The sequence below is a fragment of the Salvelinus alpinus genome, chromosome 31, assembly GCF_045679555.1.
Source record: "Salvelinus alpinus chromosome 31, SLU_Salpinus.1, whole genome shotgun sequence".
Classification (NCBI taxonomy): domain Eukaryota; kingdom Metazoa; phylum Chordata; class Actinopteri; order Salmoniformes; family Salmonidae; genus Salvelinus; species Salvelinus alpinus.
In genome coordinates, this window is record NC_092116.1 from 13787066 (window position 1) to 13814748 (window position 27683).

The following is a 27683-nucleotide window of genomic DNA, read 5'->3' on the forward strand; positions in this document are numbered from 1 at the left end:
CAACACAATCCCAATTCCTTAGACCTCATGGATTGGTTTTTGCTCTGACATGCACTGTCAACTGTGGGACCTTATATAGAACGGTGTGTGCCTTTCCAAATCATGTCCAATCAATTGAATTTACCACAGGTGGACTCCAATCAAGTTGTAGAAAAATCTCAAAGATGATCAATGGAAACAGGATGCACCTGAATTCAATTTCAAGTTTGAATACTTACGTAAATAAGGTATTTCTGTTTATTATTTTCAATACATTTCTAAAAACCTGTTTTCGCTTTGTCATTATGGGGTATTGTGTGTAAATTGATGAGGAACATTTTTTATTTCATCTTTTTTAGAATAAGGCTATAACGCAACAGTATGTGAAAGTCAAGGGTACATTTGAAGTGGGTAACACATTATGAAAACCTTATTACATTGACGAGTTTTCAATGACTATGTACATAGGTCAGCAGTCTCTTAGGTGCAGGGTAGAGTATCGGATGGTAGCCATCTAGTAACAGTGACTAAATTCAGACGAATTTCTCCAGCCTTCTGAAGTTGAAGAGACACTTTTGCGCCTTCTTCACCACACTGTCTGTGTGGATGGACCAATTCAGTTTGTAAGTTCATACCGAGGAACTTGAAGCTTTTCACCCTCTCCACTGCAGCACCGTCGATGTCGATGGGGGTGCGCTCTCGCTGCTGTTTCCTGAAGTTCACGATCAGCTCCTTCATTTTGTTGACGTTTAGGGAGAGGTTATTTTCCTGGCACCAAACCACCAGGGCCCTCACCTCCTCCCTATAGGCTGTCTCGTCGTTGTTGGTAAACAGGCCTACCACTGTTGTGTCATCAGCAAACTTGATGATTGAATTGGAGACGTCTGTGGCCACGCAGTCATGGGTGAACAGGGAGTACAGGAGGGGGCTGAGCATGCACCCTTGTGGGCCCCCCGTGTTGAGGATCAGCGTGGCAGAGGTGTTGTTGCCTACCTTCACCACCTGAGGTCGTCCTGACAGGAGGTCCAGGACGCAGTTGCACAATAATCCCCTAATCATGATCTTCAGTTTAGAATGCAATTTGATTAATCAGCTGTGTTTGCTAGGGATGGAGAAGAAGTGTGACACCAATCAGGCCCTCCAGGACTGGAGTTGCCCATCCCTGGTCTAGGGTGTCGGGTAAGGTGGAGCTGATATGATCCTTAACTAGCCTCCCAAAGCACTTCATGATGACAGAAGTGAGTGCCAGGGGCGATAGTCATTTAGTTCAGTTAGCTTCATTTTCTTGGGTACAGGAACACATTTTTAGTACCGCAGCTAGCCTATGGACATAGGCTGCTGGGAACTTCTTTTAAACAACATTTAAGAGGGTCTTTATGTTGGTAGAAGCCTATGAAAATGCAAAAAAAAGTAATATTGACCATATTTGTTGACAATTTTGACCATTCGACCAAAAGCATAATCCATTGGATTATCCACATTCTAACCTGATTTGGACTGAGAGCTCTAGAGTTGCTAGACTGAAATGTCTGAGTCTAGAATCTACTCCACCCTGGAGGTCCTCCCTGGGGTTCTTGGCCCTCTCTAATGTTTCTTGGAGGACTTCTACCAAGAAGAACACTGAGACATCACTCATTCATTTACCTACCACCTACTAGGGATTCTACAATAAGTGGCCTTGATATCAGCTATACCAGGTCAAGTAGGTTAGTTAGAGTAGACAGACAGACATGATGCAGTCTAGATGGAAATGGATGAATGGATATAGAGCTACATTTTACATTTACATTTTAGTCGTTTAGCACTTACCCAGACTGATTTACAGGAGCAATTAGGGTAATGCCATGCTCAAGGGCACATCGACAGATTCTTCACCTAGTCGGCTCAGAGATTCGAACCAGCAATGTTTCGGTTACTGGTCCAACGCTCTGAACCAGAGTTGTGGACTGGAGTCACATGACTTGGATTTGAGTCTGACTCAAGTCACACATTTGATGACTTGAGACTGGACTTGATAGAAAATAAAATAACTTGAGACTTGACTTGGACTTGGAGCCTCAAGACTCCAGACTCGATTTTGGCTTGAGACTGATGACTTGAAATTATCTGGCCAGGTTTTGTAATGTTTTGTCACTCATTTTGTGGCACAGTCTATATGGATTAATCTACACGCAGCCAGAGACAGTAGCCTCATTATCGCCCTTGTAAAAAAAAAATGCAACAGATTGGCACTCCGATTGGACCAGAAAACTGTCAATCAACACATGTCTAGTGAGCTAGCCAACAGATTGCTGATTTGCTGGACAGCTACAGGATCCAGTGCAGCGCAAACGTCAAATTGTAGTGAGAGGTTTGCCATAAAAATAAATATGCAACTCCAAAAATTGTTTGCTGATCAAGAATATGAACTGTTTACTTTGCAAGCTAACCAGTAATGGGGCAACAATTACTAGCATAGGTCTACTGGTCTTTTGGTATGTAACGATTGCTTGATATTGATAATTTACTTATGAAGTTTGCATTTGGAATTTATTGTTCAAATCTGATGTGGCAAGGAAGCACCATAAGCGCTGTTCTTAACTTGCACTCTCCAAATTCCCGCCATTGGAGAGTGCTTTTTTTCTCTTGTTGAACTATTTGCTGTTGCTTTCACATGTTTAAATGCATAGGCACTATGTGGTAAATCTATTTCCCATCTAATACTACAATAATTGCTAGCGTTTCATCGTTCCATTACCTTACTGTTTATTGAAACACGTAGACATGTCTGTTTCATGTTTGATAGACCTGCAATACATTTTACTTTCATAGCGAACCATTTCTTACCCTGCTCAGAGTGAGCGCGATGTGTAGTGCACATGAACATTCGCAAAACATTTCAGGTAGAAGTTATGCTTATTTAATTCAATGTATAGTTTCCTTTGTTCATATTTCCCGGGTTATGTCTGAGTTCCGTGTGTCATATGTCTCTGTCATTTGTGTTGTGCGTAATAGGCTCCACGCTTTGGAGTCATAAAGTTGAATAGGATCAAATGATTGTTCCATGTATGCATGGTGTTGAAATATCCTTAATAATCATTCAATCTGATTAAGACGAATGTAACAATGGATGTGGAAATTGCGTTTTACATTGTAGAACCAGTTTATTGGTTGTAATTGCCAATTGGGTAAATGTATGCTCCTGCGGGATGGGGGCCAAGTGCTTATTATGTACTGTATTGTACTGTATCGATTTGGTTTATCAGATAGGACAGGTCAAGCCTGATACAGAGGCTATTTCTTTTGGGCTATTACCCGTGTATATTTGGTAAATCTACGTGTACTGATATGGCGCTTTCACCATTGGATCACCAAAGACCTGTAAATAAATCTACACTCTGAGCACATCGACCTGCCTTGCCTTGTGCTGTTTTCATGCCCTTACCACTGCTACAAGGTCCATATTTTACAATTACATAGGTTAATAAAGTATGTTGAAGACAAAATAATGAAAAGGGCTGTCCTGTAGCCTCGATAAATAGACAAAGATGTGTAGTTGCCAGGGAAGTGTTTGGCCATTGGGTTTTTATCTCAGAGGTTATTGCCATATTCAATTTATTTCTTGGTCATTTTGTTTATTGACTTGTGACATCTGTTTTTTTTTGTTGCTTTGCCAAGGACTACTTGCACCAGTAAAAACAGCATTTTCAAGTACTTAATTATTATAAATGTCAAATGTGACATTCTGCTATGAAAAATCTATAAAACATGTATTTAACTTGGAGGCCTACCTATATAAACAAACTGTCAAGTCAAGTGGGTTCATCCCGATACCCAGACATTATACAGAACCTTGTCACTCACATTCTGAACTTGTGTTTCTCTTCTGAAAGAGGACTTTAACCTCTTACCTCACTACATTTCTGCCACGTCACCCTCTTTTAGCAACAGATGATTCCAAAACCTTTTAACCTGATTAGTGCAAAGTTGGGTCATATAAGGACATTGAGTAGCTAAAGCGTCATACCGCAGCTTAGCATTTCTTCATGTCATTCAATTCGTTGGTGGGTGGGCCTGCAGAAATTTGGGTCGGGCTGAAATTGAAGCACTCAAATCATCATTGAATTATCATTAAAAGCATATAGGCTGCCTTACTACTGTGTTATGTACTTGATCGCACACACACCGTTTAACACCTGCTTTCGCAGACCAAATAGTCATTTATTGACAATGTAAATTCGTGGCTCTTGCATTTCACAATCTGTAATATGACAGTATTTTCAAATATGAACCAATTAATGTTGATTTATTAATGTTTTCCACTTTTCCCAAATGAGTGTCAAGTCTACTGCTCCCATGCCGGGAAAGAGTTTTCCACCCTTGCAGACTTTCCGAACGCTCTGGATAGGACCCCCCCCCCCCCATTGTACACAGAGGATATTTTTGCAGAATTCTGCATGCAGAGTCTCAATTTGGTGTTTGTCCCACTTTGTGAATTCTTGGTTGGTGAGTGGACCCCAGACCTCACAACCATAAAGGACAATGTGTTCTATAACTGATTCAAGTATTTTTAGCCAGATCCTAATTGGTATGTCGAATTTTATGTTCCTTTTGATGGCGTAGAAGACCCTTCTTGCCTTCTCTCTCGGATCGTTCACAGCTTTGTGGAAGTTACCTGTGGCACTGATGTTTAGGCCAAGGTATATATCGTTTTTTGTGTGCTCTAGGGCTAGATGGAATTTGTATTTGTGGTCCTGGCGACTGGACCTTTTATAGAACACCATTATTTTTGTCTTACTGAGATTTACTGTCAGGGCCCAGGTCTGACAGACTCTGTGCAGAAGATCTAGGTGCTGCTGTAGGCCCTCCTTGGTTGGGGACAGAAGCACTAGATCCTCAACAAACAGTAGACATTCTCTCTCAGGTCCCACCAATAAGCATGCTAGAAGACTCACTTATCTCCCCAGACACCGCTTCAAAGGAAGCTCTTTTGAAATGTTTAGCTTTATTGTTTTTCATTGCAACGCTTCTCTGTTCTTTTTCCCCCTCATTCCTGCCCCCCTACCACCGTCCAAAGGGGACAAACAAGTAGACCCCTCCCCAGACTCCCACACACCTTCCTCCCTCCCCATCCTCTATTCTCCTCTGTCCGGAAAGTGCTTACAGCTTGCCCTTATATGTCCAGAATTCTCTGCAAGAACAGGAAGACACAGTTTATGTGAATCTGTGTTATTGTGTCAACACTTTTGCACCAGCTATTGAATTAGACTGTCGGAGCTTTTGTATCAGCACTTGCCTTTTAAGGTATGCAGTAAATAAGGTATTTCCACAAGCATCACAGCGACAGCCCAATCAAGAGTTTCCCCTGAATTGCATGATTTGTGCTTATGAATCAGAAGCCAAATAGGAAATATAGTAAAACTTGGAAGAATGAATTGTCAAATGCATTATGAAAAATGTGCATAAGCAAAGTATTGTAGTGTTCTTTAACTTTACATTGCGCTCTTTAACTATGTCTTGTTTTCTTTTATTTTCAAAAGTTTCTTGACCTTTGTCCTCGGTTATAGAACCACAATGTTACTGTACAGATATGATGTTTCGCCCAGCCAGTGTTTAGTCCTGTACAGTGTCAAAATGATAACCATAGCACACAACAATAACTACAACACTGTTAACAAATGTTAGCACAGCCTTGCCAACTGGACAGACTGAATGGCTTCCGCCCATTGGCGAACCTGATTAGTAATGTTCTCACTTTTCCTCAACCGCCCCCCTCTTCCGTTCCTCTCACAATGCCTGGAAGTATCCTAGACTTAAGCTACATCTAATTCTCTGTTTTCATAAATGTTGTTTTTCTTTTTTCATTTCTTTTTTTTTTATAAGACACAATTGATCCGGCCTCCATCAAAACAAATAAAAGCACAAGGACACACACACACACGCACTCAACACCCCTCGTAAAAGACTCTGCTTCCGACTCGCATTTAAACACAGGGTTTATACCCAAACATGGCCATATTGGTTGATTTGTCGTTGTATGCAGCTTGTACACATACTGTATATTTCAATTCCTACAACATTCTTCTGCGATATTCACTGACAGAACATTTGTATGAATAGTTGTCTCCTTTTAAAGTCAAGTATTTTTCACCTATTTGATTTGGATTAGCTTTAACAGTCCTTGAAGTAAGCAGGATTTGTTGTTTCATGATAATAGCTTTAACGCCCTAATTCAATTTGACAGTGATACAGTCCGGTGAGTATTATCTGTATCGACATGATAGATTCAGAGCTTTGATATGGTGGGAAACCTCAGGTTTGCAGCTTGCATCATCCCTGTGAAATATGTGCTGTTTCTGCAAGGGCGTGGCCTCTCTCTCTACACACTTATCTACTTCTGGCCTTGACCGACTGGCAGACGCCTTGAAGCTCGCTCAAGGTCCTCCTGTTCGGTCAGAATTCTTTGATCTGAAGTTCATGGTGCGCTGAAGCAGGCCCTCTGTTAGGCCTGTGTGTTGTAATGTGCTGCAACTCTTTATGAACCTAGGATGTGCTTAAGATTAGCTAACTGTTCCGCTTGTTTTAAAAAAAAATATTGGTGACCTTTGATAGCTACCCCCCCCCCCCCCCAAAAAAAAATATAATCTTCTTATTGACGGATGTCCTGCGCGGGTGTTTTCATCCTCGTCTCAGTGCGCCTTTCAGGATGTATTCAGAGATGGTGTGTGTGTGGCGGTATGTGTGTGTAGTGCTTTGTTTCTGTAGTGCTTTGTGTGTGTGTGTGTGTGTAGCATTATGTGTGTGTGTTCGGCAGTTCCTGCACATCTGTCCTCTACATTTCTATCAATCTTGGGGGTTGTTGTTTTGCAAGCCAGGGAGAGGGTATCTCCCATCTCCCCCGCCACCCTCCTCACCCCACTCTCCCGTTTCCTTCCTCCCCTCTGGCAGCAGGCCAGAAACTTCCGGAAGCCTTTATGGAGCCCTCATAACTCCACGTTCACCTGGATCTGTCACCTCAGAAATATACTCAATATTTAGATAACATTATTTTTCAATTTTTTTTATATGACTGCATGACTAAGGGGTGTAAACTATTTGATGTTATTTAGAGCGTCTGTAAAATAGCTCTGATTTTGCCGCTTGCTCACCCTAAGTTGCAGTAAGTTGAGGAAAGATACTATATGCGTCTGGTGTGACAGACAATGCAACATGTTCCAATTGTCCAGCCTGATGTATGTGGAAGTGCAAGGTTAAGTCCTTCAAGTCACTGGCTTCTGCTTGTTCTATACCGTGTTACATTTGAAGAGTTAGCCCCTATCTAATATCTGAAGAGCCTCTCTCCCATGGGGCAGGCTTTGAGGTTGGAACGAGGTTTGTTTATCTAACATGTAGGTGTTCTTCAAACTTCCTCCCCGACAGTTTCCTCAGAGGGAGGAAGGCATTGCTAGTCCATGGTGGAGGATGGTCTTCTCTAACCCTGAGGGTCAACTCCTGGATAGCCTCACCCTCACCATCATCATCCCTCTTCCCTTAGGATCCTCATATACATTTTTTTTCCTACTCAGCGCAAAAACACACGCCACTTTCCTGCCATCACTTTGTAGAGGCGTTAGAAAACTAATAGTCCACTAAAAATACCCCGCCCGCCGAGTTGGAGCACTGGGTTTGGGCTTGACTTGAGCCTTTTCCTGCTGTAGGCAGCACAGCTTCCAGGGTAGGCGTGGGCTGTTGAGGAAAGAGGACATGAGCGGCCCTGGTCGGAATCAGGCTTCCTGCGCAACATTATAAAGACTCCCCTCCCTCTGTCTACCCTGGATAGTCTTGCTCAGACAACTGTGGAGGGAGTAGGTTATTGCCCAGCCTAGCCTGAAGACAGTTAGTTACAGATTGAGGAACCTGAGAGTTGAACTGAGGGTTGTGAGGACAGCATCGTGCGCATTGGTTCTCGTCCCTGCTGGTCGGGGTAAGTGGTAACCTAGACGTTTTGTAAACGTTATATATATATATATAAAATTGTTCATAATATTTACGTGTTGCCTGGATTGGTGTGATTGGATGTTCATGTATCATCTTGTAACTTTTCTGTCTACATTTTTTCAACATCGTGGCACCTGGAGGGTGAATTATGTGTGAATAATAATCTCTTTTTGTGGCTATATTACATTTCTTACCACATGACAGATATGTAATTATATAAAATGGGGATGTGTCAGTACATCAGGTACATTAATTACACAGTGTTTCGTAAAGTTGCACTAAGTGTCGTCTTGTTTTGCTTCGTGCAGGTACGAGTAGGGAGCTGGTCTCACCTAACAGAGGCGTCCAGGAGACTGCCCTCCATGTTTTCTCTAGCTGGTGTCTTCTGCAACAGGGTAGGTCAATGTGAGGCAGCTGCACTTTGACTGGCACAGTATATGCTACATTTCAGAGACTTCCATAATATACATAGTGCCATTGTAATTCTACTATAATGAAATTATATTCTGTGAAAACAAGTCTGTCTTTTCCTTTCTCTCCCAAACAAAAGATGAGCAAGATCCAGGTGGTGGAGGGATATAGGGTTGGAGGGAGGCATGAGGTGGTGGGGTCTGAAGCGGCTGCTGCACAGGGATACGTAAAGGAGTTTACGCGCCACTCCAACGACGTCCTGCTGAATCTGAACGAGCTGAGGCACCAGAACATTCTGACCGATGCCACCCTGGTGGTGGGCACTGCCCGACTGCAGGCACACTGTGCTGTGCTCATTGCATGCAGGTTAGCTCAGAGAATAATATTCATTGTCATTTTCCTGGTCTTTTTGTTATTGTTCTTCTTGTTTTTGTTCTACTTTGCGAGGGGGGGGTGGTGTGCTGTGGGATTATTTTACTCTTAAAATACTTACTCACTCCTTTCTCTGTGTCTCTCTTAGTGGGTTCTTCTACTCCCTGTACTCCCGTCGTGTGTCCTCTCCTGGATGGAGTGGTGCTGGAGGCCAGGCCCTGACCCTGTCTCTCCCTGACTCCCTGGACCCCTCCAGCGTCTCCCTGCTCCTGGACTTCATGTACACCTCCCAGCTGCCCCTCACGCCACGCACAGTCCCCGGAGTGCTCTCCGTCGCCACCTACCTGCAGATGGACCACGTGGCTGACACCTGCAGAGCTTTCATGTTACACAGGTGAACCCCTTTCTATAGAAGTCAATGGGTGAGCGTTGGGAGGCTGGAGGGGTGGGAGTGATGATGGTAGTTTACAGGATTAGAGTAAAAAGTGCATTTACTGAAAGAACGGGGACAGAGAGACTTTAAATTAGGGTAAACGTAGATAAGCATTTCAGTTAGTTGCATGCTTTTTAAGCTCTAAATTGTGTTTTCAATTATGTGAAGAATTAAATGTACAGTACAACTGACTATTACAAACTTTAAATAGGCTTCTAAGTCTCTCCTATGGGCGCCCTGGCTGATATGATAAAATATGATTGACAGGCGTTACCTGACAGCTCCTTTTGTTTACAGTGAGAGGATGAGAGGGACGCCCCCTCAAATGAAGCTGGACTCCACGGTGTCTGTAATGTCTGCAGCACTCTCAGGGGGAGCTCCTCTTAATCCCCCTGTCAATGGAAGACCCCGCCCATCTGTCCTCGTTGTCTCCACCCCCTCCCAGTCCGCAGCGGAGGCTGAGGGTCGTATGTGCCATGACTCGGCCAGGTGAGAGAGAAGGAGTGTGTGTGTGTGTGTGTGTATGTGTGTGTGTGTCTCTGTAAAGTGTGGGCCAATGTCCCATTGTCTGAGTTCAGCTAGATCATTGCATGAGTTCATTTGTTTGTCCAGCAGGAACCCTGGAAACTTCCGGGCCTGTCTGCAGCCAGGGACTTTCCTGACCCGCGAGCCCAGGTCAAAGGAACTAAAGCAGGAGCCTGAATCACCCATCCTGGCCTCCCCCACCTCCATCCCTTCTCCAGACAGCCCGTCTCGCTCCAGCTGTCAGCCCAACTCTCCTGCGGAGTCCAACACCTGTAATCTAGGTGAACCAAAGCGCAACCCTGACCCTAAAGCCTGCAACTGGAAGAAATACAAGTACATTGTCCTCAACCCCCTCTGTGCCGTAAACACGGTGAAGGAGGAGGAGCCTGAGGAGGGCCGGCAGCAGCTCGACCACATCCCCACCTCTGATAGGATGGAAGTGACATTGAAGCCACCTATGGAGGCATGGCCAAGGGAAGGATCCGGACAAAATGAAAGGTGTGTTGTCAATATTATGCATATGATGAAATAGTGCTATTTTAAAAGCCTTATCTCAACCTCTAAGTTATATTGACAATAAACGTTCTAAGGGACCTTGTCTGTCCAAGGAGATAGTTTAAGTTGGCACTGATGTTGACAACATGACTATATTCTTTCCTCCTGCTATGATGTCCCTGGCTGTAGCCCTCCCCTGGTTCCCCACCCAGGGCTGCCAGCCCACCCTGTGGAACCCCCTATGGTGCCCCATACCCACAAGGAAGGAACAGGTACTGCAACCTTACTATCTCACTCAGCAGCAGCAGAGATAACATGTAGAAAACATATTTTCTCCAACTAAGGAGTGACAGATCATAAATGTGTATATATATATATATATATGTGTATGTATATATATATATGTGTGTGTGTTTATAATATACATACAGTCATATGTTAATATATGAGATATGTATTGATGTATAATATTTCTCTGCACCTCCCTCTCAGTCTCGCCTTGCTGTCTGGCACCCCGCCCATTGGAGCCAGAGGCCGCCCATCACTGCCAACACCCAATTAAGCGTGAGAATTACGGCTTGCCATTCTGTTACTCCGGCAACCTGAGTGTGATAAAGACTGCCTGCACAGGTGAGGCAGATAACCCATCACATCTGATGATGTCATTTAACACACACACACACCTCCAATACATGATGTTTAGGTGCCATTTATCATCATAGTATCAAACGGATGGTTTGCAGCAGTTTGGACAGTTAAGTATTATGATAATGGCTCCTTATTGCAGTTGATTATCGCCACAGGTAGTTGGTGTGTGTATGTTTCATTTGCTGACCTTCCCTTTCCCTTCTTTTCCAGCCCCCGCTGCAGGAGACAAGCCGTACCGCTGCAGCGTGTGTGGTGCCCAGTTCAACCGGCCCGCCAACCTGAAGACTCACTCCCGCATCCACTCCGGAGAGAAGCCCTACCACTGTGATACCTGCGGGGCCCGATTCGTTCAGGTGAGGACCCACCACTGACGTGGGACAGGGGTTGGACAGAGGATGTGTGTGTGGCGGGAAAGGAGTGTGTGTGGAGGACCAAAGTGTAAGATCAAACTAAAGTCCTCGGTTGATGTTATAGCTATGTTATACGTTATTTAGCAACGTTCATTTGGTTGACTTGTGTGTCTGTGGTCTTACAGGTGGCCCACCTGCGAGCCCATGTTCTGATTCACACAGGGGAGAAACCTTATCCCTGTCACACCTGCGGCACTCGCTTCCGTCACCTGCAGACCCTGAAGAGTCATCTGCGCATTCACACTGGAGAGAAGCCTTACACTGTGAGTATACTACCCACACATGACAAACACACACATACGTGTGCAGACACAGACACACACATAATGCATGCAGGTAGGCAAGCATGCACGCGTGCACACACCTCTTGTGTTTGACCTCTTGCTACAGTATACACGCCGTTATTCAATGATGAAATAGATTCCGCTCTCTCTCTCATATATGTTAACATTGCCAAAGCAAGTGAAGTATATAATAATCAATAAAAATGAACAGTAAACATTACACTCACAGAAGTTCCAAAAGAATAAAGACATTTCATGTCATATTATGGCTATGTACAGTGTTGTAACGATGTGCAAATAGTTGAAGTACAAAAGGGAAAATAAATAAACATAAATATGGGTTGTATTTACAATGGTGATTGTTCTTCATTGGTTGCCCTTGTGGCAACAGGTCACAGATCTTGCTGCTGTGATGGCACACTGGTATTTCACCCAGTAGAAATGGGAGTTTATAAAAATTGGCTTTGTTTTCAAATTCTTTGTGGATCTGTGTAATCTGAGGGAAATATGTGTCTCTAATGTGGTCATACATTGGGCAGGAGGTTAGGAAGTGTACCTCAGTTTTCACCTAATTTTGTGGGCAGTGTGCACATAGCCTGTCTTCTCTTGAGAGCCAGGTCTGCCTACGGTGGCCTTTCTCAATAGCAAGGCTATGCTCACTGAGTCTGTACATAGTTAAAGCTTTCCTTAAGTTTGGGTCAGTCACAGTGGTCAGGTATACTGCCACTATGTACTCTCTGTTTAGGGGCAAATAGAATTCTAGTTTGCTGTTTTTTTTTTATTTTTTCCCAATGTGTCAAGTAATTATCTTTTAGTTTTCTCATTATTTGGTTGGGTCTACTTGTGTTGCTCTGTGGGGTCTGTTTGTGAACAGAGCCCCAAGTCCAGCTTAGGGAAATCTTCTCTTCTCATCTCTCTGTAGGTGATGGCTTTGTTATGGAAATCACTTCCTTTCACGTCTCTTTTCTGGATTTTGATAATTAGTGGGCATCGGTCTAATTCTGCTCTGCATGCATTATTTGGTGTTTTACGTCTCAAATTTTTTATTTTACCTTTATTTAACTAGGCAAGCCAGTTAAAGAACAAATTCTTATTTTCAATGACGGCCTAGGAACAGTGGGTTAACTGCCTTGTTCAGGGGTAGAACGACAAATTTTTACCTTGTCAGCTCTGGGATTCGAGTTCAAGTACTTTGTGAATTCTTGGTTGGTGAGTGGACCCCAGACCTCACAACCATAAAGGACAATGGGTTCTATAACTGATTCAAGTATTTTTAGCACCTAGCGGTGAACTATCTGAGAGACAAGGCAAGAATGGCCTTCTACGCCATCAAAAGGAACATAAAATTTGACAAACCAATTGGTTTGGCTTCTACGCCATCAAAAGGAACATAAAATTTGACAAACCAATTGGTTTGGATACTAAGATTTGTATTTGATCATGTAAATGTTTTTGCTGTTTGTTCTTTGTTATAGGGCCAAAAAGATTGGAGAAGTGGTTTACCCATACATCTCCGTTTTGGACAGATAACTCATGTTGTTGTTTGTTTAGTGTTTTCCAATTTTCCCAGAAGTGGTTAGTCTATTGATTCTTCAATTACATTGAGCTGATTTCTGACGTGATGTTCCTTCTTTTTCCGTAGTGTATTAATGTATTGTTTGTGATTCACCATAGTGAAAGCATAGGCGCAGGTTTTCTGGGTCTCTGTTTTTGGTTGAATAGATTTCTAAATTCTTCATCAAACCATTTGCCATTGGGCGGTAGCGTCCCACCTGGCCAACATCCAGTGAAATTGCAGAGCGTGAAATTCAAACTACAGAATTAGAAATATTTAAAACTTTCATAAAATCACAAGTGTAATACATCAAAATAAAGCTTAACGTGTTGTTAATCCAGCCGCTGTGTCAGATTTCCAAAAGGCTTTACGGCGAAAGCACACCATGCGATTATCTGAGGACAGCGCCCGGCAAACAAAACCATGAAAAACATATTTCAACCAGGCAGGTGCGACACGAAAGTCAGAAATAGCGATATAATAAATGCCTTACCTTTGATGATCTTCTTCTGTTGGCACTCCAAAAGGTCCCTCTTACATCACAAATGGTCCTTTTGTTCGATAATTTCCTTCTTTATATCCAGAAAAAGTCAGTTTAGCTGGCGCGCTTCAGTCAACAATCCACCCAGTTTCCCTCCATCAAAATGCATACAAAATGAATCCCAAACGTTACTAACAAACTTTTCCAAACAAGTCAAACAACGCTTATAATCGAACCTTAGGTACCATAATATGTAAATAAACGATAAAATTTAAGACGGAGAATCGTTGTTGTCTTTACCGGAGAAAATACCAAAGAACGTGCTCTCATTCATGTGCTTGGAAACACTACAGCCAAATTGGGAGCCACCTAGAAAAACTACAATTTCCGGCTCATTTTTCCAAAAACCAGCCTGAAACTCTTTCTAAAGACTGTTGACATCTAGTGGAAGCCCTAGGAACTGCAATCTGGGAGGACTTCGCCTTATAATAAAAGTGACAGCCATTTTTTTGGGGGGGGGGGGGGGGTGGTTTGTCCTCGGGGTTTCGCCTGCCATATCAGTACTTTTATACTCACAGACATTATTTTTAACAGTTTTAGAAACTTTAGAGTGTTTTCTATCCAAATCTACAAAGTATATGCATATCCTAGCTTCTGGGCCTGAGTAACAGGCAGTTTACTTTGGGCACGCTTTTCATCCAGACATGAAAATACTAGTGGGGGGATATAGGTAGCACACAGGAGGACATTTTTCTCTGTTGAGATAGTTTCCTTTTGAATTTCTAGCCAAATGTAAAATGTTCCTGTTTTGATTAATTTAATAGAGTGAGGGAGGTCTGCTCTCTACCAAATTAGCATAGAGTCCCTTACCTTTTTCACATCTGGTGGTTTGGTGGATGGGACTACCAGCTCTCTGTAATCTTGAGGGCAACCAGTGGGTCTGTCTCCTCTATACCATGTTTCTCATAGGATGACAATGTCTGTATTTCTTTGATGAAGTCCAGGTTCCTGCTCTTTAGGCCAAAGGCAGATGACCTCAGGCCTTGGATATTCCAGGATCAGATAGTGAAGGCTTTGTGTTCCATAAAGTGTCCAATGTTGTTTGGCCACACAACTAATAGTAAGTGTGAGCAGAGCCTGCTGAGCATCTGGTACATGCCATTGGCTTGGGCTGGTGTAAGAGTGGGGGTTGGGCCTGTTTGCCTGCTCACGGCCTGGGCGTATGTGTGACTTTCATGTTGAGTGGGGGGCAAAGGGGTGGGAAGGAGGGGCATAGGTCTGATCTGAGGAGGCCTAAATGGGGTGTGTGCATGGTTGACTTGGGGGGGTGTTGATTGGTTGGGGTGGGGGTGTGGCTGTTGTTGCTGTGGTCTGGATGTAGGTCCTCTCAGCGTTGGTCCTCTATGTGTAGGTCTGGGGGGGGTCCCGCAGGTCTGCGAGAGTGTCTCGCTGGTCTGGGTGGGGTGTCTATTAATGTGTTGCTCCTGTGTGAGGTGTTGGGGCTGCGGTTGAGGGCAATGTCCTTTAGGGTCCAGACAAAGGTGGGCACTACTGCCTTGTATAGGTGGACCTGGTCGTAAAGGCTGTTCAAGTCCAGAGTGGAGTGGTGGGCCAGGTAGACAGTTGGTTTTGAGGCACAGTCACAGGAAATACTTGCGTTTACCCGCTGTATCGTAGCAGGGTGGAAGTATTTTTTGTGGTAGCAGGGTGGAGATAACCACTTGTAGAAGAAGCTTTTTCAATCACTCCCTTGAATGCTGTGGCCACCCTTTCCTGCTGTGTTCTCAGGTCATTTGTGCCTGTGTGTATTATTATATAGCTGGGTGACCCTAGTTGGTCCTCAGACAGAAGGTCTAGGGCGTCCTGGGTGTTTGGACACCAGAGTTTAGACACTGTGTGTTTTGGGAAAAGTTTATTTTCTTGTATATATTTCCCATTCGAGTCCATAAGGAGTACAATCTGTGGCGTGTGTATGTCCTCAGTGGGTGTGTGTGTGTGTGGGGGGGGGTTATCAGGAGGGCTATCAGGGTGGCTGATAGAGGATGTGGGATCCCCTGTGCTTGGGGTTCTTAATTTGTCTGTCTTGCTGTGATGTCGAGGCCATGCTCAGTGTCTGGGGTGGACTGTTCTGCTGTGGTGTCAAGACTTTGGTCAGGGGCTGAGGTGGGCTGTTCAGCTAGCTTCTCTGCAGGGGTGGCCAGCTCTCTAATGGGTTGTTCTCTGTCACACACCATCCCCCTCACATCCAGAACTCTGATCCTTTCCTCTAGTGCTCTAGTGCACTCTGATCCTCTCCTGTTGATGTTGTCTCACCACAGTCCAGAGTACAGATATGTCTCTCTCCACCTCCAGCTCTCCGGGTCTGGTTGAGGGGGTGTTGTTGAGCTGGACTGTTTTTTGTGCTGACTGGAGTGTGTTCTCCTGCTGTTCCAGCTCCACCTGCCTTACCTCCAGCTGGGTGAATGTATACTTCGTTTCAACAAGGGAGTAGTACTTCGTGCTGGGAGATTGACTTTCCGTATTGGGTTGCTCGTCTGTGGTGTTGTATAATGAAGAGGTTTGGTCTGACACGCTCGGGGTATCTTTCTCAAGAGCGATAGGAGCTTCTTTTTATACTATTTCCGTGCCTTATCATTTTTTACATCCACAGGGTACTGTATTGTAATGACCTCTGAACAGCGGGAGGGGGCTTCAAAGGCCTCGGCATTTGGGAAGGGGAGGCTGTGAGACTCTCCTGCCATTGTTGGGCTCAAGGGCTTTGACACCTCTCACTTCACACCTCAGTGCTAATTGAAGTTGCAGTCAGATCTGTTCTGTCCTAGCAAGCTTGGTAGCCATAACTTAGCATTCAGTCCTTATAAAGTAAAATATATCATTGTAATGTATTTTTCTTCTTGACTTTAAAAAGTAGCTTCAGACTAAACAATACTCACTCAGTTCCAGGTTAGATGGTGATTTCAGGTTTCTGTTGTTAGTTTGCTAGAGCATTTGCTGTGTAGCTTGGAAATAAGAATATTTGGTAGTAGGAATCCGTCTAGGTAATTTTGTCTAATAATCAGGTTGTAGGTTTGGAGTTTTGATTTCTCTCTGTCTCTATCTCTCCCAGTGTGAGAAGTGTGACCTGCACTTCCGCCACAAGAGCCAGCTGCGTCTCCACCTGAGGCAGAAGCATGGCGCCGTCACCAACACCAAGATCCGCTACAAGGTCCTGACCGACCTCTACCAGCCCATCCTGCAGGCCTGTTGAAGGTCCTCCCTTTGACCCCTGACCTTTAACCCCACAGATACCAAGAATAACCCCAACATTTATGTCAATCAAATCATGATTGTTTATCTGTTTCCACCCTAGTTCTCCTGTGTTGTTATGGTCCATGGCTGTGTCCCAAATGGCACCCTGGGCCTGGTTGCATAAAACACCTTAAGTTAATTTCCCCCTTATCTGTTCCCTTAACTTTAAATCAGTTGAACAAAACATGTTAAAAGGTGAATTTCTCCCTTAGATTAAGTGAAAAAGTTAATGGTGCCCATGAGGTCCCTTAACGGCTTCATTCAGTTTGGATATCAATGTAAACAGATTTTGTGGATGTGAATGTTACTTTCATCTACTCTGGTTACAAAAGGAAAACATCAACCAGCTAGCTACTTAGCTAAGCAATGGAAGGTGCACAATCCATGGCTACAAAGCTAGCTGGCTAGTTAGCTATAGCTACTCTGTAAACTAGCTTGACATACTAGGAAGTAATATAAACAAGTTGAGAAAAAAAGTAACAAGAAACTAGGTTTATTATCTTCTGAAGCAATTAAGTTCCATTTGGATATCTCACAAAATGAAAGTGACCTCTTTGACGAGAGGTTAAGTCAGTGAATCAGGCCATGCCCATGGTAACCAGATACTCTGTTTGCCATACATGCCTTCAAACTACCGTAAAAAGGAAATATTTGTCTATGCAACGCCCTTAAACAATTCCCTTAAGTAAAGGACAATTATTTCTTAATGTAAAGCCTTAAGGGAAACACTTAAAATGTTTTATGCAAACGAACCCTGTACATTATATAGTGCACTACTTTTGACAAGGGCTCATGGAGCCTACAGGAATAGGATGCCATTCAAAACTGCCTTGCCCCATCAAACCTGCCTGATTGAGAGCTCAGCCTCGCCCCTCAAAAACATGAGCTCAAGTATGTTTCCCTGACTGGCTAGAGGGGCCATTATAAACACATATACATGACTAGTTGTAAGCCAATCAAACCATGATGTTGTAAAGGATTTGTGGAAAGGCGGCCGGCGCCAGAGATCGGAGCTGATATGTAGATAGGATGACAATGCCTCTCCTCTGAGGTATTGAGCTGGAGGCTGTCTCAGGCCGCTTTAAGCGTTAGGTGGATAACATGTCAAGAGAGCTGTCGAAAGTTACTGGGAGTAGTATGATATGTTTTTGTATCCCAGGAGGTGTTTTGAAAAGTTGAGAGTTTTGAGGTTATGAGTAGAGAGTGAGTGAGTGAGACAAAGACAGAGCTAGAAGAAAAGGGAGAAAAGGAGGAGGAAGGACTAAGGAGTGTGGCTAGAAGAGAAAATAGATTTGACATGATTGGTTGAAATCATCAGATGAGGAATTGAATTTATTAGAGTGACGGAGAGAATGTTGTAGAGTTGAATAGAGCAAGTGAAAGAAAGTTCTCTGCCAATGGTTTGTTTATTTTCAAGTGCCACAGCTATTTTTAGGGACCGGGACACATTGGGGACCCGTTGAGTATTTGAAATGGCAATGCCACAAAGATATCATTGCATAACAATATAGAGATAGGTAATAATGCCCCAAGCACTAACGTGTGAATAGACTACCCCGATTGTGTCAGCTTTAAATATCTTTTTAACTAATGTTTATTTTTTACACACTAAAACCAAAGGCCTGGGGCCTTTGTCTAATGTATATGACAGGTGTCATATAAGATAATATGTTTTGCCCGTTACATCCGTTCTGTATTTTTCTAAAGGTTTTTATTTAAAATGGCAGTTTATAACTTGTCATCGGAGCAGAGTCCGAGCAGGCAAAGGACTTCCGTCTCTTGTGTATGAAGGAATATCTTCTCTCAGAGCATAAAAGCTAGATAATGCGACTGTAAAAATGGATGAGAGATGATATTGATATTTGAAATTGTATGGTGTTCTTTTGCTGGACAAAGACAAGGACTGTTTTATACTAATTAAATTAAATTGATTGCCCTTAACTACAAATGAGTTGTATATGTTTTCTGTTGTATGTGTTAAAGTCCTAAATAATATACCCCCTGGAGATGGCTTGTGTAAGCATAAGTACCTGTACCACAGTTAGGAAAATAATATTTAACTGAAAAGAATCAGATATTATTCAATAGAATTCTGAAATCAGTATTCTACCTATCATACTGATATTAACACTAACACACACAAAACACACCTCCTCCCTAGACTTCCTTCCTCTCATTAACTCACCCTTCAGACCTGCAAGACTCAGAGGAGCCGACAGTTCCTCAAACCGTTCTCTGAATCTGGGTGTTGGTGAAGGAAGGAACAATGGAGTCCCGGGCACCTGTTTCCGGCACGGCTCTAATGCGGAGCGCACACTGCCGTCCACTATGTGTGTCAGCATACTACTTCCTGTGGCAAAGGGGCAGCGGGCCCTGCTAAACTCTCCCACCCTCTGTCATCCCCACTTCCTGCTCTGTGATGGGCTTGTGGCAGGCAGAAGGACCTGATCAGCTCATCGTCTGCGGCACTCAAACTATCCACTATAGCAGTGGTCACCAACCAGTCAATCGACTGGTCGATCTTCAAGGCATTCCTATTCGATCACCAAACATTTCTGTAGAAAATCCAACGATAAAAGGCTTGAGCTTCATTTTTTATTTCATTTGTATTACGCTGTTGGTGGTAGAAGCCCTGCGCAGGGGGTAAGCAAAGTGTTCCCATTTTGAACCGTTTGATATGTCTGAAAGACTAACTGCCTACCCAGAAGACCGGGAGATCTGTGGCTAAATCCAGTGTGCCTACTGTGCTGGCAATCGGATAGCTCAAATCACCAATCCCTACAGAGCTTCCACGACGCCGGCCACAGCAAAGTTTGATACTAGCCTGCTTAAGATTGAATAACTTTAAAACCATGACCACAGAGAGACTGTCAAATAATACAGCAAAGAGCTGCTGTTTTATAAGTGAGTTAATGTTTCCGACTTGAAGATCACTGACGTCATGATTTGACTTCATTTTTTTCCAGAGTTCTCAGTTGTCTTGAAAGCACCATGACCGTCAGATGCAGGTACCATCAGTCCAGTAAAATCAAAAAGCAAATTATTTACAAATTATTTCAATTTATGTTCAGCTGTGCCTCGCAAGTGCTACACCAACTGATCTATTTAGTTATCAAAGCTTGAGTTTTGAAATATAATATGGTCTGAGAAGAACAATATTGGCAGGCCAGGCATTGAGCCAATACGTTGTGATAATGTATTAGGCCTACTGAACTATCCTCATTCTATTAGGTTCATGTAAAAAACAAAATGTAAGTCATGTTTTTTATTTTTTAAATCTGAGTGATCTTGTCTTGCTTCCTGACTGCGAAAGTGATCTTGACTCAGCAAATGTTGGTGACAACTGCCGCCGTCCTTGTTTCCTCAATTCCTATCAAAGCTCATTGGAGGATGTGGTCCGAGGGAGGGACCTTGGATCCACTCCTCCAATGCTCTCCTTTGAGGAAGGAGGATGCGTTATGTTTACAGACAGCCATTGTCTGCGAGGGAATGGCAGAGAGGACAAGAGGCAGTTACTTAGACAAACATTGGAAATGAGAGGGGACTTTCCAACCACTCCCCCCAGCCTTTCCACCAACGAGAGCATCACCATTGAATTAGGAATTAGTCATGTCATAGGATCTCTATGATAATCACTGACATGTCATGGCCTACTATCTGTAAATCAACAGGCATTTCATCTGCTGGCCCCTATTAGTGCTTGACACTGGCAGCATCCTCATACCTCAATGCTTTTGCCCACAAGTTACAGGCTATCAGGGGAGAAACTTTGGTTTTAGAAGTGGGAGGGACATAATTGTTTTGATATTTTTTTTATCCGGTCGGATAAACACTCTAAATAGCCTACCCGACCGCTCGGAGGCGTCCTCATGGTCCTAAAGCACACCGTTTCCTTGTTTTGTATCACATTCCAATGATAAAACTGGGGGGGGAAAAAATGCGATTTCAAATGTGTCCCCTCTGTCCCCAGTGAAAGTTGTGCCCCAGCAGGCTATGTATAAATTCATCATTCATTCTATGCTCCATAACCAGGGCTGATTGTCATCTCTGTTCTGTTAATTGCATTGCTCATTGTATTGGCAGAGTTGAGGCCTAATTGGCACAGGTGAAAATGTAAATTATATTTCTGGGAGGCAAATCAACATGTTGGTTGTGATGTTGGGAGAAGTGTGTGTGTGTGTGTGTGTGTGTGTGTGTGTGTGTGTGTGTGTGTGTGTGTGTGTGTGTGTGTGTGTGTGTGTGTGTGTGTGTGTGTGTGTATTTTTCCCAATAGCACAGGACATAATGGGCCGAGTTAACCGCGGTTCTGACTAGAGGGAGTACAGCTACAACCGGAAGTGACTTTTTCATAGCAGGTTAGGAGAATTTATGCAGCAGGTCAGGATAATTAACATGGCAGGTTATGAGACTTAGGAAAAGGGTTAGGCTTTGCTAAAATGTTCTCCTAACCTACTACAAAAAGTAACTTCCGGTCATAGCTGTCTACTCCCTCTAAGCAAAACCGTTAACCGCCACAATTGGTTTGCGTTGGTTTGTTTGTTGGTTGATGAAACTTCAAGTCCCAAAAAATGTTTATCATTACTATAGGAAATCATTTTCAATCATTAAAACATCTCAATACTTTGTACATTTCAGAATTCTATCACATAATCCATAAAGTTAACTAAGCTTTTTTACCCATGACTTTAATAACGCACTGTATAATTGTAGACCTAAATTGCGTTCCAAACACTTAAAAGACACACCCTCGTCCACTTACCTTATACCCTTGGGGGAATCCCCGTCGCCATCTTGGCTGGTGGTGCAAATGATTAGCCAAACAAGGGAAGTTTGCAACGTAAGCCCCTCAGCCCTCGTTTTTAGTCGGCTTTGCTAGTGTACAATTATGTTCACTCAGGGGCCTGAAACTCCCCATAATTCAATTCGCGATGATTGTACATCCACTAAGAAAAGTCAGAGAAAAGTTAAAAACAACATCAAAGGAGGAATCAACATACAAGTGTAAGTAAAAACGAATACAAATAAGTTAGACATTTTGCTCATACGTAAAATGTAAATATGTTTTTGTTTGGTAATCTTTTGGAAATTGTATAAATAAAACATTTTCCTTCTTCAGAAGTTACAGCTAGGCAGGCTAACGTTTGTTATCTAATTAATTTGCTAGCGTTCAAGGCGTACATTAACAATTATATATTTAATATAATGCACTCATAATTGACTATAGCGCATATAAAGCATCCACGAGCAATGGCTGAAAACACAATCATCGCGGGATGAACGAGTGACGAATTTCCAGACAAGGGTGGTCGATTTAAAAATCATTCATTCCTTGCCCTGCAAGTGTATACTCGTAATTTGAGGGCTGAGTGGATAGGGTGTGTCTTTTAAGTGTTTGGACCGTAAAACCTACATTCACGCAAGGCACCCTACAAAGGCGCGCTCTTGAGAAACGCCGTCGCGCGCTTTTCTTCCATTTATAATAGGCAGAACCATACGAGCCTAAACAGTCATAACACAGTTGGTTCATTTATGGCATTGTTGTTCGTAATACGATACCCTGGCAATTTTAAAACACATATCCTATGATAAACGTGTTGAAGAGATGACTGGAATTTTTTATTTATCCTTTATTTAACTAGGCAAGTCAGCTAAGAACAAATTATTATTTACAATGACATGACGGCCTAGGAACAGTGGGTTAACTGCCTTGTTTAGGGGCAGAACGACAGATTTTTACCTTGTCAGTTTGGGGATTCGATCTAGCAAACTTTCGGTTACAGGCCCAACGCTCTAACCACTATCTTCCGCCCCATGAATCAAATAAATTAATGAATCAACGAATCAACCCATACCGGGGTGAGTAGCAATAGTTGGGTCAAAGTGATATCAGGGACACAGAAAATCTTAAACTAAATAATAATAAATACAATAATCATGAACATTTTTAACTAGGACTATAAAATAATGAAGAAATATTTTTTATGATGTTATTATTTTAAGTCTTATATTTCTCGTGGAAGTTGATGAGTAACACCCGGGAACAAACGGCTACATCCAAAATGCATTAAGTTCCCTTTCAATATCCATATTTTTGTGTTTTTAAGGTAAAGGACACCTGAATGTATATGTAAAGCCTTTTGGAATCCACATTTTACACACAATAAGTGTGATTTCCTGAGGACAGAAAAGGCACCGCAATATAGGAATGACCCAGCTAGCTGCGGGGTGAGTAGCAATAGTTATGCAGACGCCCTTTGCAAACATGTCAGCTGCTACTGCATAAATTGCATGTCTGTAGTAGGCCTATATGGGAAGCCCATAGGTTAAGAGCTCATCAGCATACATTAGCGTATACACGATGTGCATGCTGGCTACAGTTGCATTCGTGGTTATAGCCTATAGGCTACCAAGAGACGAATGTGTTAGGCTATAGCCGAACATGTTGCCGGAAAAGTAACTGAAAACAGGTGGAAAACTAGGCTACAGGTAAAAGTATATTTTTTTAAGACAGTGCAAGTGTCTCGAACTCATTCAAGCTAAGCATGCTGGCTTCATTGATTTTTATATTATTGAAATTTAAGCTATTTCGCCGCCTGTTCTGATCTGCTGCACGCACGAAAAGGTTTCTATTTATGCACGTTTCTTGTTTTCAATTGCATTGCTTATGTCTATTGTATTTTCATTAGAAATGCTTGAAAGTGAATAAGTATATACAGGATACGCGTAGCGTATAGCCTATGATACAGAAGTGGAGAAGGCGGCAGTGAGCTTTGAGCATATGCTAACCAACTAAAATATTCCTAACGAGTCCCATTTGTAGGCTAGTGGGCTATATACACCGCCACAAGAGTGCATCATCAGAAAGTGTTTAAATAATTCCAAAATCATTTAAATTGAGATCACACCGTTTTATCATAGTTTAGACAGATGGGTTACCTACCAGAATCTTACCAATGTTCCAGCATACACATGCTGTTGCCTTAGGTATGGGATTTCTGAGACTTGTCTTATCACGGACAATGTTGGACAGTAAAATAATGTCTGGAATGAATAGTAGGCAATTAAATGTGTCATTTTGCAACGATAGAATTTGATATAATATAGCCTAAGTGTGATATGTGTAGCCTATGGTGTTGCTTAGACTATTCATGTCAATCATCTGAGCTGCTGCTGCGCCTGCGCATGTGTTGTCTATTCGGCGAAACCCTCTTAATATTTTCATTGGGAGCTGCCAAGTGGGAGTTGTGAGCTGTACAAACCGATTTAACAAAACCACAGAGGACAGACTTCAACAATAAATAGTCTGTCACATAGTCCATGAGTTACCTTCACTGCATAGCAGTGAAAGTAAAACTTTACAGAGAGCCGAAGACAACAAGCCTACATTTGGTATGTATTATTAATATGTGATTATTTCTGAATCAGAGGATGTGGTACTGGTGATGTTAAGCACTTGTCCAATTGTTTAGATCTGATATTCTGAGCAGCGATAGGCGATGCGAAACAATCACATTTGTCAAATCGTTTCGGTCTAAATTCCAGCTAGACCCGGAGAGGACCGTTAAAAAAGCATGCTTCTGACCAAGAGCTACAAACGTCAATAAATAGCCGTATTAAACTGAACATATATAAGGTGATTTTGTCAAACTTGTGTGTCTCTCCATGCTCTTGCTGACCAAAACATATGTTAATTTCGGCTACACTGTCCCGCGAACGTTCCGCAAAATCATCCCTTTGTTCCGCATTTGGGTATTTTAAATGTGATAAAACTATTGAGGTTTATTTAATACGACTAATAGAACTAACGGTATTTTTTGGCAGAAAGTTTTATTTCTTTCTTTATGGACTTTTGACTATTTACATTCCCGTGCCCTTATTGGGCTTACTGTGTAATTATTGCCGTAACTACAGTGTAACAATTATTGTAATTGCTAATTGTTACACTGTACGCTGTGAGCATTAACCCAAGTCCTAACCCTAACCTTATCCAACCCCTAGAACAGTGTAAGTACAGTGTAAAAATGAGTTATTGCAACACTTTACTAATGTTAAGTGTTACCGAGAGGTTTACTAGTCTAAAATAGACCTAACCACCCCTGTGTCTTCTGCAGCGTCCAGCTCACTGGAGTCTGGTGACCATCCTGCCCCTCACACCTCTCAGGTAGGAAATCCGTACTCAGACACAATTTAATTTCAGCTAACTTTTTATTCCCTCACTCACTCTCACCCCACCAGACCTGGCTCAGTATTAAAGGTAATGAGGTGCATTTGCCAATACTGTTTTCCATTGAAAATGAGCCAACATTTCAAACAAAGCTAGCAGTCATTTTATGCAGCACGTAATCTCATTATTTATCAATCCCATGATGTCACAAGAAGTTATGCAGTCTTCCTACACCAAACAGTTTTTCCTATGCCACTTTATAAATCAATCAAATGTATTTATAAAGCCCTTTTCACATCAGCAGATGTCACAAAGTGCTTCTACAGAAACCTAACCTAAAACCTCAAACAGCAAGCAATGCAGAAGCAGGAACCTAGGAAGAAACCTAGAGAGGAACCAGGCTCTGAGGGATGGCCAGTCCTCTTCTGGCTGTGCTGGGTGGAGATTATAAGAGTACATGGCCATAAAGGCTAGATCGTTCTTCAAGATATTAAAACGTTCATAGATGACCAGCAGGGTCAAATAATAATGACAGTGGTTATAGAGGGTGCAACAGGTCAGCACCTCAGGAGTAAATGTCAGTTAGCTTTTCATCGCATTCAGAGGTTGAGACAGCGGGTGCGGTAGAGAGAGAGAGAGAGTGCCGAAAACAGCAGGTCCGGGGAACAGCTCAGTAGTCTAATCTTGAAGTGACAAAAACATGGATTAGTTTTTCTGCATAATTTTTAGACAAAATGTTTCAGATTTGTGCAATGTTAAAAAGATGGAAAAAAGCTGCTCCTTAATATATTTTATGTTCGTCAAAAGAGAGATCAGGGTCCAGAGTAACGCCGATGTCCTTCAGTTTTATTTTAGAAGACTGTGCAACCAACGAGATTAATTGTCAGATCAAACAGCAGATCTCTTTGTTTCTTGGGACCTAGAAATAGAATCTCTGTGAAAGTTTAAAAAAAGTTTGCCATAGCAACTCAGTAGTTTGCCAAATGACTTAGTAGTAAAAGTTTGTTCACTTCACTCTTATTATGATACAGTCATTCAGTGAGACGACACACACACCCCAGGCTCTGACAGATAAACCACTAGCTAACAAGTCTCTTACCCATTCATCCATTTTAGTTGCAAAAAGATGAGACCATTAAAAAGGGGAACATTCCAATAAATTCTTTGGCAAATGAAGTGAAACTTAATGAAGTTGGAACTGCCTTCGTGTCTTGGCAAATAGCCTTGATACACAACAGGGGGGCATTTAGCTTGTTACTGCATGGATATGTTTTGCTGTGTCAGCAAGAAACTGGTTTCCTTTTCGTACATCTGTACACTAAATTACACTGAACAAAATATAAAGATTTTACCGTTCATATAAGGAAATCAGTCAATTGAAATAAATAAATTAGACCCTAATCTATGGCTGGGAATACAGATATGTGAAAAGTCCGACGCCGGAGATGAAGCAGATACGGGGAGTCAAACATTTAATAGGAACAGACAGGTAACAGGACAGAAACAGCCTCAGCACACAGGTATTCAAGGACATATGAACATTAATGCAGAAGCAGGTGTTGGATTCGGGGTAAACTTTGAACATTGAGATATTAAAGACATGATAGATCATAAAGGAGTGAGAAGTCAATGGTTCTCTGTAGTAAGACAACTAAGCTTGGAATGTTTTTTAAATGTATTTTCTATTTTATTTCACCTTTATTTAACCAGGTAGGCTAGTTGAGAACAAGTTCTCATTTACAACTGCGACCTGGCCAAGATAAAGCAAAGCAGTGCGACAAAAACAACAACACAGAGTTACACATAAATAAACATACAGTCAATTACACAAAAGAAAAATTGAAAAATCTATGTACAGTGTGTGCAAATGTAGAAGAGTAGGGAGGTAGGCTATAAATAGGCCCTAGAGGCAAAAATAATTACAATTTAGCATTAATACTGGAGTGATAGATGTACAGATGATCATGTGCAAGTAGAGATACTGGGGTGCAAAAGAGCAAGAGGGTAAGTAATACTATGGGGATGAGGTAGTCGGTGTGCTATTTACAGATTGGCTGTGTACAGGTATAGTGATCGGTAAGCTGCTCAGACAGCTGATGCTTAATTCATGCGTGAGTTCCAAATGTCTCTAACGGTCGCCCCAGCGTGAGTTATTTTATGCACGTAATGTTAGAAGGTTCTCTCCATTCCAGAATGTGATTGTTACGCAACAGTACTTTTAATCCGCGCTGCCAACAAACCAAACCTGTTGTATTTATAGGCTGTTTCAATTTCAAATAATTTTCTAACAAGTTTTTATTTTCTAAGAACAGTTTGAATTGAGGTGTTTTCCGCCTCCTCATTCATTCACATAGAAATAGTCCTTTTTACTTTTGCGGACAATTCATTTTTGGGACATTTCTGACCCGAACAGAATTCCCCAAGCACTTCCCAATTGTTTGCATGCATTCTGATTATTGCATAGATTGTAATGGGCACATATTAAGTGTGTAAAATACTTTTTTGAAGGTTGTACTGATTATAATGAGCTAAGCTAATTCCAGCTGTGTAGCCATGTTTGTTGACATACAGTTGAAGTCTGAAGTTTGCATGCACCTTAGCCAAATACATTTAAACTCAGTTTTTCACAATTCCTGACATTTAATCTGAGTAAAAAATCCCTGTTTTAGGTCAGTTAGGATC

General features: G+C 42.3%; 2 protein-coding genes across 4 annotated transcripts in view; both read left to right on the forward strand.

Annotated features, from left to right (window-relative positions):
* Positions 1 to 6663: 6663 nt before the first annotated feature.
* LOC139561283 (B-cell CLL/lymphoma 6 member B protein-like) lies at positions 6664 to 18785 on the forward strand. 2 transcript variants are annotated; one of them, XM_071378269.1, is made up of 11 exons: positions 6664 to 7921; positions 8244 to 8330; positions 8486 to 8712; positions 8867 to 9112; positions 9449 to 9640; positions 9764 to 10174; positions 10361 to 10443; positions 10664 to 10801; positions 11030 to 11172; positions 11355 to 11492; positions 16656 to 18785. In XM_071378269.1, the coding sequence occupies exons 2-11, from the start codon at positions 8298 to 8300 to the stop codon at positions 16794 to 16796; spliced, it is 1752 nt and encodes a 583-aa protein (XP_071234370.1). In that variant the 5' UTR covers positions 6664 to 7921; positions 8244 to 8297; the 3' UTR covers positions 16797 to 18785. The 2 variants fall into 2 exon arrangements, with proteins under 2 accessions (XP_071234370.1, XP_071234371.1); XM_071378270.1 differs by having other exon boundaries at positions 9767 to 10174.
* Positions 18786 to 23174: 4389 nt separating this feature from the next.
* slc16a13 (solute carrier family 16 member 13) overlaps positions 23175 to 27683 on the forward strand; it is a 42118-nt gene continuing 37609 nt past the window's right edge. The window contains exons 1-2 of one of the 2 annotated variants that reach the window (XM_071379106.1): positions 23175 to 23323; positions 24949 to 24998. The gene's annotated coding sequence lies outside the window, so the exon portion shown is untranslated. Of the gene's footprint in view, positions 23324 to 23650; positions 24227 to 24948; positions 24999 to 27683 lie in introns of those variants that run through there. The other variant, XM_071379105.1, reaches the window with a different exon arrangement.